The 17,597-nt window shown below is 29.8% G+C and overlaps 1 protein-coding gene across 1 annotated transcript in view; it reads left to right on the forward strand.

The window, feature by feature from the left end:
* The window catches only part of LOC107450135 (cell adhesion molecule Dscam1-like), a 398,660-nt gene that overhangs the window by 321,683 nt on the left and 59,380 nt on the right, over positions 1 to 17,597 (forward strand). The window contains exons 13-14 of the mRNA XM_071186796.1: positions 7,509 to 7,657; positions 9,634 to 9,768. Coding sequence (XP_071042897.1) covers positions 7,509 to 7,657; positions 9,634 to 9,768 — 284 coding nt within the window. The remainder of the gene's footprint in view (positions 1 to 7,508; positions 7,658 to 9,633; positions 9,769 to 17,597) is intronic.

Below are 17,597 nucleotides of genomic sequence, written 5' to 3' on the forward strand. Positions count from 1 at the left end.
GGCGCAGAAGCCCTAAAACCCTACTACTAGTATCACCTGACAATTGAGATTAACCATAGAATCTTATAGTGCGTCTAATAATTTGGCCAGGTACTGTAGTCTCTATGCTGCAAAAAAATGCTGGTAATATATTACTTTTGGAAACATAATTTTGTCCCCGTGCATATAGGAATTGAATATTTAAGTAATGAAATATCAAATATTAACGCACTCTTTTTCTTCGTTTATTTTAAAGAACTCTCACAATGAATATTTTTTCTATGTAGCATAAAAAAGTGCTGTTATTTTATGTATTACTTTCGAAAACTTATCTTTCTTGTACATATATGAACTAAATATTTAAATAATGAGGCATATATAATTACGTTATCTACACTTATTCTTGCAATAAAATTTGTTTTAAAAAAGTGCAGCTTAATAATTAATTAATTAATATCAATCTTGAAACTTCCTGATTATTTCATTAAAAAGAAACATATTTAATTATTTATGTTTAAAAAAAGACGTTTTAAATGTTTATATTATCTTCTTAGAACAACTAACTATATATTTTTGTTTGATCGAAAAATATTTATTCATTTCATTCGAAAGAAATTTTGTTTTGTTAGGATATAGTTTGTTCTTTTAGTTGCTAATTTTCAAATATTCAAGAAAGGCAGTTGTTTACTAATTAAATAATTGATTTGCTGTTTTTGAGAAGGAAATTTTTTATTTATTTGTTAAGAAAATTATTTCCAAATTTATTTTTTAGTGCAGGTAAAGCATAGTGTTTTGTTTAGGGATAGTTTCTTTTTCTACATTTATAATTTTTGTATTTTTATGGATTTCTTTACTTTAAGCAATGTGTTTAAAAATTTAGTGTTCCTTCACAAAAAAATTTTATAATATTCTTAACAAACAGCTTTATACTTTTTCCAGCAATCATCTTAAGCATAAAATTTTCTGTTTTTAATATTTTTACTTACTTCATTACTTCACTTTACGTGACTTATATATATATATAAGCCAGATTACAAAATATGAAAATAAAAGCGTGAATTGAGTGTATCAAGAGGGTTTTAAAATGTCGTTCTTACTGCACTGCTGAAGTGATTTGTTATTCTGAGCTTTGATTTGTTAGTTACCAAGGATGGGCCCGAAATGGATGTGCGCAAGGTAATATTATACTGGATAATTTTAGAAATGGATCATAAATAGTTTTAAAAGATAGATATTTATTTAAGAAAACATATAAAATAGAAAAGAGAAACATAAATTGCCTGTTTTTGCAAATAATTTTAGCCGCAGATTTGCACGATATGGATTAGTTAATTTTTCATTGCACGTTAATTTTTCCATGTGCAAATCCATTTCGGACAAATCCGTGTTAAAATTATCTATTAAATTTTTTTTCTTTGATAACTTAAATAATTTTTCTATGTGCTTATCCATATCGTGCAAATCTGCGGCTAAAATTATTTGCAAAAACAGGCAATTTATGTTTCTCTTTTCTACCAAGCCTACTGTGCCCATCGCTGTTTTCTTGACCTTGGGCTCTAAAGCGCAGACGTTTCTGTTCGGTGGTTAGCCAAACATAGAACCCCATGTGTTTAGTCCACAAGCAAACTTGGTACTGATTTTATAATCCCACTGAAAGAATGAAAGGCTCAGTCAACCTTGCCCGATCCGAGAATAGAACCCCAAACCTGTAGCACGGAAGTGCTACCATTGTCATTTTACACATTATTGTTATTACTATAGTTAAAACAATTATGTAAATTAATACATAGTAAAGTTTACTATGTAAATTTTATAGTTAATAATTCCAGATTTAATTATGGAGCTTAATTGTTTTTATTCCACCGTATTCTTTTAACATTTTTCAACACATTTACTTAATTTCAAGTTTCTGAATCTTACAGTTTTTCTGCATCAAAAAAAATATAATAAAAAATATAACAACTAAAATAGAATCGGCTGCTACGAATTTTTTTTATATAAAGAAGAGAAGAGGTTTATTAATTTATTGTGAAGCCACAAGTGGAAAGTGATGACAAGTGGAATGATTTTGAAGAGATTTATTAATCTATTTGTTTATTTTTGGTCGAGTTGAACTTCTTAAAACATTTTTTTTTATTAATTAAACACAGTAAAGTCACCATGAAGGACAACAAGTAATATAATAAGCAGAATTTTAAATAATTTTAATTTTTATTGATACTGTATTTTTCAATTCTTTCGCGATGTTTAAGTTTAAATTTATTCGAATTCAACTAATAACTGGCATAAAAACCAATATAACCTTAGATTACTCACGTTTTCTAGAAGAATTAAATGAAAGCCACATTAGTATAGGCATTAGAAATTCGAACAAAGAAATTAGAAACTTATCTAATTGCTGCCGCAAGCAAAGCATTAAAATGTTGAGAGCAGAAAAGTTCAAAGTACTCTCCACCTGTGGCTATTAGCTTTTGTCTCTTTCTGCTAATGAGTACCAGGGGGGTTAGGACGAAAAGTACCCACTACTCCCTGTTACCTTAATGCTGATGCTAGTAACTAATTGCGTATTTCTCTTTAACTCTCTAGCTCTATCCGAAGGATTGATAGAATAGTAATAACATAAAAATAGTTAAGATAGGTATTTTCGGTTAACTAAAAAAGTACTAATAGTTAAAAGGTTTCTTATACTTTAGTACTGTAGGCATCTTAACAATAATTGTTTGTAAGTGAAAGATTTAATTTAAAATATTATCATGAGTTAAATAATTGTTTGCTAAGTAACTATTTTAGAAAATGAAATTACATCCAGTCCAGTCTTAGAAATGAATCTCTACTTTTTGACGATTCAACAATCCTTCATCTGTATTTCGTAATTTGAGAATCATCTCGTCGCGAAATCACGTTATTTGTGACAAAATGCGAACTCTCAAATATATATGACGAAAATGTTTCCTCTTCTCTGAACCTCATCGCAGTGCATTGTGGGAGATTGTTTATTGGAATGACGAAACTGGAATGAAGAATAGACGATCGAAATTACAGTGACGAAACAGGCAGTTACTTTAGTTTCGCAAATGTTATCATAAATTAAATATAATTGTGTGCAAAGCAACTATTTTAGAAAATAAAATTACTTGCAGTCATATACACTCTTAGAAATGAATCTCTCACTTTTGACGTTTCAACAATTCTTCATCTGTATTTCGTAATTTGAGAATCATCTCGTCACGAAATCACGTTATTTGTGACAAAACGCTAACTCTCAAATATATATGACGAAAATGTTTCCTCAACTCGGAACCCCATTGCAGTGCATTGTGGGAGATAGTTCACTAGAATGACGAAACTAGAATGAAGACTAGACGATCGAAAATAGAGTGACGAAAAAAGCCGATCAGCTTGTATGGTGGTCAAGGTTTCGAATCCCGTTTCGAGCATGCATCTGTTCTATCTGTCCTTCTTTTGATGTTTTGGCGACATTGGTCCACTTATATGGTACCCACGATAAAGTGTTAATTACAAAATGTACAGTACCGGCCAAATTATTAGACACACTATAAGATTCTGTGTAAAATCTTTATTATCAGGTCATACTATACAGCTTTTTTTGTTTTCTCGCGACTGAAACCGGTTTGCATTTTCTTACTTTCGTGTATCAATTGGTTAACATTGTAATGCAATACGTTAAAAATATATACAAATAGGAAGTATATAAAAAATCTCCTGAAAAAAAATCCATTACGTGTATCTTTAAATGTAGAAGTATTGCATAAAAACTCGTGCAAAACATGTAATTATTAAAATACTACAGTGCGTCTAATAATTCGGTCTAATTATTGTAGTAAACTAATGTAATACCTGATATAATAAATATTCTATATTTATATAACATATTGGCTAATTTATCCAATCGTCGAATTTATATTATATATCGTCTAATTTAACCCATTGATACGCGTATGTAAACAAGTGCAAACCGGTTTTAGTCACGTAAAAACAATAAAACTGAATAGTATATCACCTGGTAATTAAGATTTTACATAGAATTTTATAGTAGGTCTAATAATTTGTCCAGGGACTGTAGATAAATTAGGAGCTACGAGATTTTTTTTTAAATAGAGTAACAAAATATTTCTTTAATTTTGACTAAATTCGATTCCTCGAAGAAGTGACGAGAGTTATTTCGTCACTTTGATGAAATCTTTGCTCGAAACAAATAACAGGAAACGGTTTCGTCAAAAACGGAGAAAATTTCGTGAAATTTGCGCATCCCTTTTTTACAGTGTACGCAGTCTTCAGCAATGATCACCATTTATATATCTTTCAAAATCCTTATCAAAAATGAAATAAAAAATCGCTACTGAAAAAGGTAGGACTGAAAACATCAAAACCTGTTTCATTGCCGGAGAAAGATGAGGAGTGTTGAAATACGATTATTAGTATCTGCAAGCCTTGTAAGGCATTTAAACTGATTTCATTATTTCTTTTCTTTCACCCTTTTTCCTTTATTAGTAATTCAAAAAACTTGAACAGCTTTTTTGTTTCTTCCTCGTTCTAATATTAGTTTATGAACCTGACAGAGATTACAGAAGAACCTGTACTACAACCTGTACAGAACAACCTTCGAAAAAAATCATCTTTCTGCTTAAAACATTCTTTGGGTTCTGTCTTAACTTCCCACTGCCCTACACTTTAATAAATTGATGTTAAAAATCCCTTCTTTCAAGTTAAAACATGAACATTTAAATTTCTTAAATAAAACATTTGAATATCACAGCATTGCATGATGTGTAATTTATACAATTCAGTAAGAGTTATCCATTTTCTTTTGGTTACCATGGCAACGTCACGTTCGCTTCAACTGCCAATTATATTTTAATTACATGAGTTGAAATTTCTTCAAATTCAAATAAAACGCTTGACTTTAAAAATGAGACAATATGAAAAGCGTAGAGTATTTTTTTTCTTTTTTTTTTAAACTGGAATCAGTGAGGTTTTTGAAGTCCCAATTCACAAGCCGCGCAGATTCACAAGTGCAGATTTGACAATTCCAACGAGTTTATTGATTTAGATATATTGACTTTTTAGTTGTGTTTTACTTCCTGTAACATAATTCTATTGATATTGAGATTTAAATTTATAAGGAGAAAAGAATTGAATCGAAAATTTTATTTAATGAGCTAATTTAATGCTGATCTTTGTACTAATTAATCGTCTCCTGTAACTGTGCAAATATATCGGAGATTTATTGTCTTATTTTGTTCGCTTTAAATATTTTATAGTTGTAAATTTAATATTATTATATAATGTATATTATTATCTTCTTTTGTTGTCTTTAAATATTTTATAGTTGTGAATTTAATATTATTTTATAATATATATTATTGTCTTCTGCTTCTGTTATTATGATTATTAGTAATTTTGAATTCATGTGAGTATAATTTTATAATGTTGAATATGAACAATGCGCATGCGCAGGTTTCTCATCTAACCAATCAGGGACATTCAATAACTTGGATAGTGTTGACAAATCATCCAATTTCTTGGAGTAAATTCGTCCAAGTTCTCGGTTTCAAGAACTAGATCGTGTAAACAGGCCTTAACAGGAGAAACAGAATTAGACAACCCTTAATGCGTGAAAAACGCAAACAGTGCATTCTTTTTCAGTCACTTACTTCGCTTTATCTCCTGCTATTAAACCTTTCATTACTCTAGCTGATTAAATATATTTTAAATTTAAAATCTGCTGTTTTCCCAGAAAAATGTCTCAAGAAGTACAAACTATTCATCCAAAAGATGAAATAGTTAATGTATACGTTGCAAATAAATATTTTAGTCATACGATTCCCAAATAGTAACCTTGTTTAGGATTTTTCCCATCCTTCTCCCAAAAATAGCGAAATAGTATCGTCGGATACCACGTGATGAGGGCGGAGCCAAGTGCCAACTCCTGGTGAACGAACTGTAGCCGTTAGTTTCATAAGTCTAGAGGAATCACTGCATAATAAGTTTAACTTATTACGGAACATAAAAAATAGCCTCATTAATTCCTTTTCCATTTTTTCTTAGTTTTTATCCTAATGTAATTTATAACAGTTCTTGAATGTACATAGGAGTGGTTCCAAGATGTCAGATTAAATATATGCGTCACCACATTCAAAATTGGGCAGTTTCCTGCTGTATTTCTTTGCCCTTCCTTTTTTGAAACGACTTTTATTGTGCCTTATATTGAATTATACGCACATTAAAATCCTTATTCTCAACGCTTTCTATTTATATACTATTTTAAAACATTCAAAACATACGTTTTTCACCTAGCTATTTTAATCAATCCAGCCTAAACAATTTATTCCATGTACTTAAACTGAAATTTATTTTACATGATTTATTTTTGGCTTAAGAAATCGCTTTTAGAATTACATTATCTTCAATAATTCTTTAAAGAAAAATTTTAGAACACATATACTTTTCTGTTGTGTAATTATTATTTTTTTTAATTTTGTTTAATTATTTATTTAATTTTATTTACTTAATTTTATTTATCAATTTACATCTATTTTTTTAAGGTTCCTTTTTCGGTTTAAACTTATCATACTTTCAAACAACCAATATAAATGGTACTTTTCCATTTCGCCGACTTAAGTAAATTCAACTATTTTATTTATTTTTTTTTTTTTTAAATATAGCCATCACAAAAAAATGAGTTGAATTTACTTGCGCCCAGTGACTTTGCATGGAAGACTTTATCGCCTGCTCTTGCGAGATTGGAAAGTTTAATATAAATTTATAAGTTCTCACCTCCATTTTCGTAATTGTGTGAAACGCAACCTCACGAAACTATTTTATATACTTTATATTATTTTGGATAAAACTTACATTAGTAGAATAAGAATTTAGTAGAATAAGAATTTAGTATACGCAACCGTTCACGTAAGGAATATGGAATATACTTATAAGATATAAAACAGAATTATTACTTTTTTATTTGCGCAACAATTCGCACATAGTGTTTTATAAGTTAAGTAATGTTTAATGTCATTTTAATATATAGCGAATCAAGTACAAATGGTATGAGCTTATCTCTAATAAATTATAATCTCTCTATTAATTAGAATATCTAATTATAATTATCTTTCCTACATCACTTAATTATAAATCTACGAATTCTTCATTGCTCAATAAACTGTTTTATAATTATTTTTAACTTATCTTCTGTGATTTGTTCTCAATCTGTTACCTATTTTATAATCGTCGTCGAACAGCCGTCTCAATTTTTGGGTTTACGACTACTAATGTTCAACGCCGTAGCCTTGTAATTTTGAACCCAATCCAGAAGACAAGAGAACTCCTAGATCTAGAATTGGGAGAAATTTGCCTTCATAGGGGACTTTTTTTGAGTGAAACTTCCTTGTCTTTTTTAGAAATGTTAGATAAAGTTAAGTTAAAAAACTTCCGAAGGAAAATTCAAAGCAATATATCCTTATCATGTATACATGCACTGATATTTTAATTTTTCACTTTTTTCTCAGATATGAACTTGTAGAGACAATATTGTCAACAGGGATTGTGTCTGAAATATTGATCCGACAAGCTGACAGAAGGGATTCAGCATTGTTCAGCTGTATAGCTGTTAATGCCTATGGCAGAGATGATACTAACATACAGCTTATTGTTCAAGGTAATACAGCGCGTTAAATATTGTCAAAAATTTATGTATGCAAATAATTGTATTTATAAAACATACTTTTTACTTGTAGTAAACAAGGACACACAAACGAGATTGCTTAAGAGTTTAATGATCTTTTTTTTAACTAGTTAATTAATATACTCCTATGTGGGGAGTTTAGTAATCGTATTCTTCTATTTTCAGGGTTTTTTTTTCAAGAAAATTGTTTAAAGTAAGAATAAAAATTAAATCTGTATAGGTAGAAAATCATTACTTAAACCCCAAAAAAAACTATAAAAAACAAACTGAAAGCTAATGTTCTATTAATTAAAGAACTTACAAGGGAGACTAGGGAAGCGTGACTCTCCAGTTTTGAAATAAACTAGTGGAATGTGTGCCTTATGAGGAATAATTTTAGGGGGCAACATTCGTTTCGGCCCATAGAAGGTCCTAGGAGAGATAAAAAATAATTCATTACTATATGGAAAAATCGGTATTTTATTACTTCAATGCAGACTATTAGTTATTGTAATTATCTCATACTCCAATCAATTTTGTTGTACTTTCACGCACTATATAATGCATATTTATTGTCAAAATTGATTTCGAAAATTTTATATATCTGTAGTTTTTCAGAAAAACCTGTTAGTTTAATTTTAAAAAAAAAATTAGCATCAAAATTTTTTTTTAATTTTTTCTTTTTTTTTCAAAAATTTTTTCAAATTAATTGGAGTATGTAATTGCAAATTAATTAATTAATAATTAAATAATTTGCTAATTAATTAATTAATTAACAAATTAATTGCAAATTAATTGGAGTATGAGATAATTACAATAACTAATAGTCTGCATTAAAGTAATAAAATACCGATTTTTCTATATATTGAATTATTTTTTTTATCTCTCATAGGACCTTCTATGGGCCGAAACGAATGTTGCCCCCTAAAATTATTCCTCATCAGGCATACATCCCACTAGTTTATTTCAAAATTGGGGAGTCACGCTTCCCTAGTCTCCCTTGTTAGTGAAGAAGATACTACGTTAAATTCCAAAAAATATGAATATTTTAAGTTTAAAAAAATCTCGTGACCTTATCTTCAACTTACTCGCAGAAACAATTCTGGTAAAATTACCGGACTGCATAGTAATAACGTTTCAAAAGTAAATAATAATAATAATTCTAGTTTTAAGAAAAACAAAATATACGGTATTTAAACCATTCATTTGGGTAATTTTTTCGTTTATAAGGTAACGATTTGCAGGAAATTCTATTTTTCAAAAATATATTTTTTATTGTTACACATTAGTAAGAAATACAAAACTGAGAAGTAAATTTAACCGAATAATTCAATTTTATTATTAGCTGTAAGGAAAGAATCATGATGAAAATACCAAATTTTGTCACTTTTTTCCAAATTTTATCACATATTATAAAACGAACTTTATTGGTAGTTATACAAAAATCATTTCCAAAACACTTAGGTAAAAATTAGAGCTTTTTGATGTTCCCATAGAGCCAAGCGGTTTTACTACCTTACATTTATTTACCATATACTGGTAGTTTTAACCCTACTTTTTTTTCTCAGTTTTAAAATGTTACTTTATCAAATAGTAAGAAGCATTTTTATGTTAGAAATATGTTTCGAAATTTTATTTTTCTCTGTTGCTATATTTTTGAAAGCTGATACTTCTAAATTCCCTTAGAACCATTTTAACTAAATTCTTCAGTTGTTATACTTTATTAACTCACGCTACAACAATAAGGATAACAACATACTTGGAATAAAATTTAAAATTCCCTTAAAAATAAATACAATAAAGCATGTAACTGATTCCCTTAACGTTTGCAACATTCACTTGAAATTCGCAAATATATCTACAGATTTTGATTGAACAATTACAAAATAAATCTATTTTTTTATACTTTAGATTCCTTCAAAAATAATTTTTGTTTTATAATCATTTTTGTTTGTCTTATTTCATTTTAGAACCACCAGATGGCCCTCAAGATGTACGTGTTCTAGAGACAACTAGCAGGAGTGTCAAATTATCATGGTCGCCACCTCAGTATAACGGTAACACTCCAATCACCCAGTACATCATACAGTACAGAGACGAAGGAGGTAATAAACTTAGTACCTAAAATGTAACGTCACTAGATCATATTATAAATCAGAAAAGATGAAAATAATACGTAAAGATAATAAACAATAATAGATCCTATTGTAAATTAACAATAAATGTCTTACATACCTGTTAGTGCTAGTCAGTATAAAGCTTAATTGTAACAACACTAGATCCAATCATAAAGCTAATAAGAAGGGATATTTGTGGCGTAACTGCCACTGTAAATATTAAATACCATATCACTAGTATATAAGACTCATTCATCGAGTTATTTCACAGATGAATTATTTCGGGGGATATAATCAGATGAGATTATTATTATGGTGATAAGATTTTATAATGTCTCTTTTTGCAACAACAAAAAGGTAAAAAAATTCAAATATTATTAAAGTCGAAAATTATTGATATTCATCAAAACTAATTTTTTAGTCTTTTTATGGAAATTTTCTACGTTATTACAACAGCAAATAAATTTCGACTGATTCATTTTCGACTGTTGTTTGAGCCTTAAAAATTAATCAGTAAATTGTTCATGCACAGTTAGATTTCATTGTATCAATGCACGGCGCTGTTTTTGTACGAACCAAATCTGTATTTATGCATTATTCAACTAAACGATTGTAACAGAATAAATTGGCAAGCGAAACATGCAATTTTCTGCCTCTGTTGTTTTGGAAACTAAGCTTCAACCTCTATCATTAAAACTAAACTGTAAATGTCTGTATTAAATGTATAATCTATTTTATCACTTCATTTTCTATTCATTTGCATGTATATAAGTATGTAACATAAATTTTGCATTGATTGTTATTTGAAAGGGGCGATTTTAATGAATGAGGCTTTTAAGCTATATTCTCCACAATTAAAGGTTTATCTGAAATACCTTTATAAATTTATTATTTCGTTTTCGATCAATAACTCACAATAAAACAAAACGCCCGTAAAAGTCATTCATTTACAACAATGATATCATCGTAAATAATGGTTTCTAGTGAAATTAGATTCATTAACTTAATCCGTTTACCCACATTAACTCAAGAATAGTCCAGAAAACAAAAACGAAATTAACGACAAAAAAATAATTCTTCTAGAAAATTGAATTAAAAAAAAGGATTCTGCCAGATTGATATGCTTTTGATGCAAACTGGGTTGTAAATCATCCATCCTTAATGCCAGGGGTGTGTTAGAAAATCAGGTAAACGCCCTATTATATTCCTGATAAGAAGAAAATGAGCACTTTTTGTTTGGGGAAAAAATGTCATTAATCTTAGGGCCGGATTTAATTTAGAATTCCGTGCCGTCCGTAAATATACGAAATATTTCCCATCGATAAGAACTCATTTTTCAATTGTTAACCGTTTATTAAGGACGTGTTTTCACGAAGATCGAGCTGCTGGTGAGTGTGTTTCGTCTCCTAAAAAGCGGAAGCCATCAAATGGAATTAGATTTTATCGCCAGTCCTCTAAATAATCGAGAACGCTTTTAAGTTCGAAACAATTTACTTCTTTTACAATTTTCTTTTGGAGGGGGGGGGGNTTTTTTATTTAAATACACATTTTTCTTTAAGAGATAAGGTAACATTCATCAGTTGCATTAAAATTTATTTTCGACTGTATTTCGTAGCATTGTGTTTGGTTAAATACAACGATTTGGAATTTGTCATTATATTTTGAGCAAATTTGTATTCTTCTGTCATGCAAATTTTTATTTTTGTATGCAAGATTGTAAATTTGTCTAGCCACTCTTTTTTTTTTCGTGATTTAAATCAAATTTAGAAAAAGAGGTGCGAGTAAAAATGATCTATTGATAGTTAGAAGATAATGTTATTGCAAAGGATATGATTGGGCATTAGAGGGATTTGCGGAACATACAAGGAAAAGAACTTATAAATTACTCTAAATCATTTTATTTTTTTATTTTATTAATGAAAATTGAAACAGAAACAAACGTGTGTTAATTGTAAATGCTGAATCAAATTTACACAGCAATTGTTAAATTTAATTTCAAAAGTCGCTAACAGATTGCGCTGTGAACCCCTAATGACTAGAGGTATCAGCTCTAGTTTTAAAATGGAAAAAAAGGCCATTGTACCGCACTAGGAAGCTTAAACCATTCATTCTATTGAACAAAGTGTGCTTATGGTTCTAAAAAAACCACTGCTTAATTTGCAATCCTAAGGAATTTGTGTTTTTGTATTTTCCTCAAACTTTGTGTAGCGTACAGCGCCATCTGCTAACAACTTTGATAACTATGTTCCTCCATTTCTGCATAATATTACAGCTTTCTCAGAAGACATACCGTTTGTTTTATTCCTCTATCTCCTTTGTTTCTCAGATTTTTGATTTTGAAATCAGTCAGTCCTCCGCTGGACATCCTGTATCAATACTACTAAATTTTTTGCCGTGGCTCAGGATGTGTTCAAGATTCAGCCTGAATAAAGGTGCCCTAGTCCGTGCACCGTCGATGTAATGCGTGTTTCCCTGCGTCTTCAGTGAAAATGTTAAATTTAATATGTGTATGCTGCTTAGTTTTCAATGGTTACACCACTGAACCATGACCAAGTTTCTAGACCCGTTTTACAAGGCCCTATTTTTTAAAAAACCATTAGAAAAACGTCTCGAAAATTTGACACCATTGAGACGACATGAACAGCACTTGAGCTGGTTCCCCTCTATCGAAGCTTACACCAAAGAACTTAAAGTACGCATGAAGAAGGAAACTTCATGTAAGTTAATACTAAATCGTACTAAATGTCGATTTCATTTTCAAGGCTGGTGGTGTAGTGCTCAAAAAGCACCCCCAAGGATATTTGAAATGGAACATGCATCAGTTTTGAAAACTTAATTTACACACATTAACTTCCGATCGTGATATTTTCTCTTTTATCTCAAATTTATTAAAGTAATTTATTCTTTAGTTTATAGGTTATATTGGATTAGAATTTATTTTAAAGTAAATATACTGATTTAAAAATACTAATCATTTGTAATAAAAAATGTAATTTTATTTCAATCATTGGAATCTGCCATATTTTCTGGTTTTGAATAGCGTTTTCTTTATTTTAGCACACAGCGCATGCACCGGTAAAGATGAGAGAGAAATGTCTTCTGTCTTTAGCGCTGGCACAGAGCCAAATATTCTTACGAATTTCAGAATCGTCACTTCTTTTTTCTATTAACAAATTTTTGCTTCCTGACCACTACACTTAAGTACTTTGATAGTCAAACTATTAGGCAGCGAAAGATTTTTCCTATAATTGGTAATCCATTCAGAACCGGGATCACAATACAGGAAGACCCGATTCTACCTTATGGGCCCGTGCTATGATGTATCAGACGAACTGTTCTGACTCCGCGGTCTCCGTATTCACGTGGATGAGATTTCTATTCGGAACTTTTTATTTGAAATTTTAAATGACACTAGATGGCGTTTGAAGTTCATTATAATTTCGATCTATGTCTCACAAGTGTTGATCTTTAGTACGCGATTACGTTCCAGTCTTCTTTTTCTTTTTGACCTGGGATATTTAAACATGTTGGCAACTGAAACTATATGGCTCTAAATTTTGATGGTTCTGTTAAGCCTAATTTTTATGAAATTAAGCCCCATATTCACATGGATGAGTTTTTTATTTGGAACGTTTTATTTAAAATTTTAAATGACACTAGATGGCGTTCGAAGTCCATTATAATTTCGATTTATGTCTCACAGGTCATCATCTTCAATATGCTCTTACGTACCATTTTTTTTTCTTTCCATCTTTCTTTTGGACCTAGGGTATTTAAGCATGTAAACAACTAAACTATACGGCTCTAAATTTTGACAGTTCTGTTAAACCTAATTTTTATGAAATTAGGCTTAGCAGATTTAACAGAAATTAGGCCCCCATATTCACGTGGATGAGTTATCTATTTGGAATTTTTTATTTAAAATTTTAAATGAAACTAGATGACGTTTGAAGTCCATTATAATTTCGAATAATGTTTCACAGGTGTTGATCTTCAACGTGCGATTACGTTCCACTTTTTTTTTCTTTTGGAATTAGGATATTTAAACATGTAAACAACTGAAGCTATACGGCTCTAACTTTTGATGGTCCTGTTAAGCCTAATTTTAATGAAATTAGGCTTAACGGGAAAAATCACCCAATTATGAGCGTTTACTCTCGGAGCGTAAGGGCCTGGAGAAGCATTTCTTTCTTTTTTCGCCGGACCTGAACAGTTAAATTAACTTTTTTCAACTTATTGATGTAAGCCAAGCAGTGAAAAATTTCTGTGCAGCAAAAATTTTCCATTCATTTGCATTTTTACATTTCCTTACTGTCGCCAATCTTAACTTCTTATGATTAGAAACATATCTACTTCCTTATGTGAATTTTTTTTCTCCAAAAGCGGTTCTGCTTTGAAGTTGATTGGAAAGGTTGCTTCAAATAGTATTTTCGAATTTTTTTGGTGCGAACTTTGAAATCCCGTAGAAGAGCCTTTTTTAAGAGTTAAATCTTTTAAGATATGTGCATATGTAATAAGTAAGAAATGCGCGTTGATGTGAATGACTCAAAAGAATTTCAATTCGATCGTAGGGATTTCATTTCGATTTTATATTTGCAATAAGTTTTTATTTGTAATTTTAAACCTCTTAAGAAATCAAATGCTGCATTTCATCCTTAATAACATTATGAAAATTATTTTTAAATTTTATGTTAAACAAAATACAATATTCTTAATTATAAGTGTTGCTCTTTATTTAAAGTTCATTAAAAAATTTAATTTATAAAGAAACTAAATATTTCCTTTTTTAAGTCACACCGATTGTTGAATTTTCCTATACGTTAATTACCCGTAACTGAAAAGGATCTATTTTAATTAATTTAGTCTATTATTTAATTATTTCAATCTATTTTAATGAATGTTTATTAACCCTTTGACGCGGAATTTTTATTAAACATGCTCTTCATACTTTCTTCAATATTTGTATTAATTGAGGTCAAAATAAGTGAAAAATATTAGATTTAGCATTTTAATAATTTATGATTATGAAATACAGCATGGAACACCGGTGCCTTTTTCTGCGTTAAATTTAAAATGTTCCAAAAACGGCTTATTTCCAAACATTAACTTTAAGGTAAACATAACATTAAGGTTTAAATTTGCACTTATTTGCAGTTTTTTAGATCTTAGAGAAACAGTCATTTATTGTTGAAATTAATTTTATTTGCAAAATCATTTATTAATAAATTACTGAGAATGAATAGAAAAAAAATTCAAACTACTTTTTTGGATTTTATATTTTAGTACAAAACATAATTTCAATAATTTAACAGATTTTTAAGTAAATATTATACCGTTTTTCACAATTAAAAAGTACCCAAATATTTTTTTGCTTCTAATCAAAGCGTCAGAAAAAAATATATAAAAGATTCACCGGTGTTCCATCTGGATCAAAGGATTGAAATAAAACCAATTTTTGAAGTTTTTTTTCCGCAAATAATATTTAAAACAAATGTCACATTAAACGTCTTTAAATTTCTATGTTTATAGGTAAAAGAAAATCAAAATATTTTTTACTAAAGAAACTCTGAAATTCGAACGTGAAAATTCGTACTCTAAGTTTTTCTTTATACAACCCTATAAACATCATCATCATCATCATAGTTGGCCAAACTATCTATTGTGGGCCAACGACTTCCTCTGAAGATTTCTCCAAAACAACTTCCGATTTATCTTTGATCTTCAATTATTTTTATTAATTGCAAGAAAATCAAACTCCACCGAGTCAGTCCATCTCAACCGCGGCCTTCCCCGCTTTCTTGTTCCAGTGGGTCTAAAAGTAGCATCTTTTTTATTGTATTGTCATCACTCATTCGAATCACGTGGGCCATCCAATTCATTCTATTTATATTGATCTATTTAATAATATCGGGTTATTTATAAATCTTGTGCAGTACAAAGTTAAATCTCTTTCCCCAGTTATTGTTTTCATTTACACCACCGCATACACCGGAATATCTTTCTCTCAAATATTGTGGTACAATTTTCCTCCAGTTTTGTCAATATCCAAGCTTCAGAAGCGTATGTCAAGACTGACCTGACCTAATAAACATGTACATTACAAAATTATACTAGCTTTCCAAACAGAAAAAAAAACATTTTTCAGGGTGTGTAGCGTTTTTAAAAAGTGCTTAAAGGTGCTTATTTTCGATTTTCGTTTTTTAAAAGGCCCTTAAAGGTGCTATTTTCATTAAGTGACTTTAAAAAGTGCTTAATTTTCCCTTTTTAAAAATGAGGTTTTTCCTTTACTATGTTGATTTTGGCTTCGAATTATGCAAAAAGACACAGTTCACATTTTTCTATTCAACGTTTTCATTATTAATTCAATCCCAATCTATTTCAACGTATAGTCAGTCCGTAGCGTATGAAAACGCCATTCGTTTTACATGATTCAAAATTTCATGCTTTTTGACAATTGTCAAAAACAAGTTTTGTTTTTTTTCAACATGACGGTTAAAACAAGATAAAACCGTTGATCGTCAAAAACTTATCCAACTCTGCCTAATTATGATATTTTTTTAAAGTGCTTAAAAATATTTTTTGAGTGCTTAACAAGTACTTAAAAGGTGCTTATTTTTTGTTGAATAATTTGGCTAGGCACACTGTTTCTAAATTTTAATGATAATATTAGTTTCATGAAATCCTTCTTTAATTACATTGGCTTTGCGTTCGTATAATGACGTTTTACTTCATAAATTATTTCAACTAAAAACTTTGAAAAAACCCACTCACTTTACATCAATATTTTGTTCTACGTGAGTGAAAAGATAATATAAAATTCCTCACATTTATTACCAGCGTCGACGTGAAACAACTCATCCCTGTTGGAAGAAGATGCTGAAGATGAGTGGGAGGAGGCTATATAACCTCATTTCCTCTCCATCCTTTTCCTCCTGACAATTGCGACACTCCTCCCTGCGATCTTCTTTCCCATCATAAGCCGTAACTCTACTCTTTTATGACCCGCAATTAATTGGTCTAGTCCAACCGACTTTTTTTTTATTTATTTATTTATTTTGATGTATTTTTGGTCCCCTTTTTTTTTCAAAGCTGTCCAATGCTCCGTTTCTAACAGTTCCCCTTCTTTTACCCAAAATGAGCGAAGCTCGAAATTCTTGAAGAAAAAAAAAACTAAAAGAATAAAGAAATATAAGTTTTGTTCCTCCACCACGTTCCATATGCCCCCGATGCACTTACTTTACTGAAGAACAGAACTTTTTCATACCACTCAAGATTTGTAGACCTTTTTATTCTTGTTTTTATATATTTTTTTTTCCTCCGTCACGGATTTGTGGCTTTTATGTGACATAAAAATTTCTCTTCTTTCGCAAAGTTCATATCGGTTCTCCCTGCCGCAAAAAAATAAAAAATAAGAAGATGGAAAAAAAGACGTTTCCTTTCCTATCTTTTCTTCAGACTTATAAAATTATAAAAGAATTCCTCAAATTTTTTGTGAAAGATGGCTAGTGCCAATAAAAATTACAATTGTTTCTTGAAAATTATTCAACCGATTATAAAGTAATAAACTTAACCAATCAGAATCCGGATGCAATAAATGGTAGGGAAAATATATTTTTTTTCTAAAATTTAACAATTACTGGATTATAAAGAAATCATACTTAAAGAAGTCAGTAGGGGAGAGTGGGGTCAATTGTAACAGGGTACGATTGTAACAGAGCAAAAATTTCGAGTGTCGGGTTCTAGATTTGGTTCCTAGGAGGCGCACAAGGTGTATTTAATAAATCTACATGTACACCCCTGCTGGCAACCATTTTTAT

Source organism: Parasteatoda tepidariorum, chromosome 1 (assembly GCF_043381705.1).
Source record: "Parasteatoda tepidariorum isolate YZ-2023 chromosome 1, CAS_Ptep_4.0, whole genome shotgun sequence".
In the NCBI taxonomy this organism is placed as follows: domain Eukaryota; kingdom Metazoa; phylum Arthropoda; class Arachnida; order Araneae; family Theridiidae; genus Parasteatoda; species Parasteatoda tepidariorum.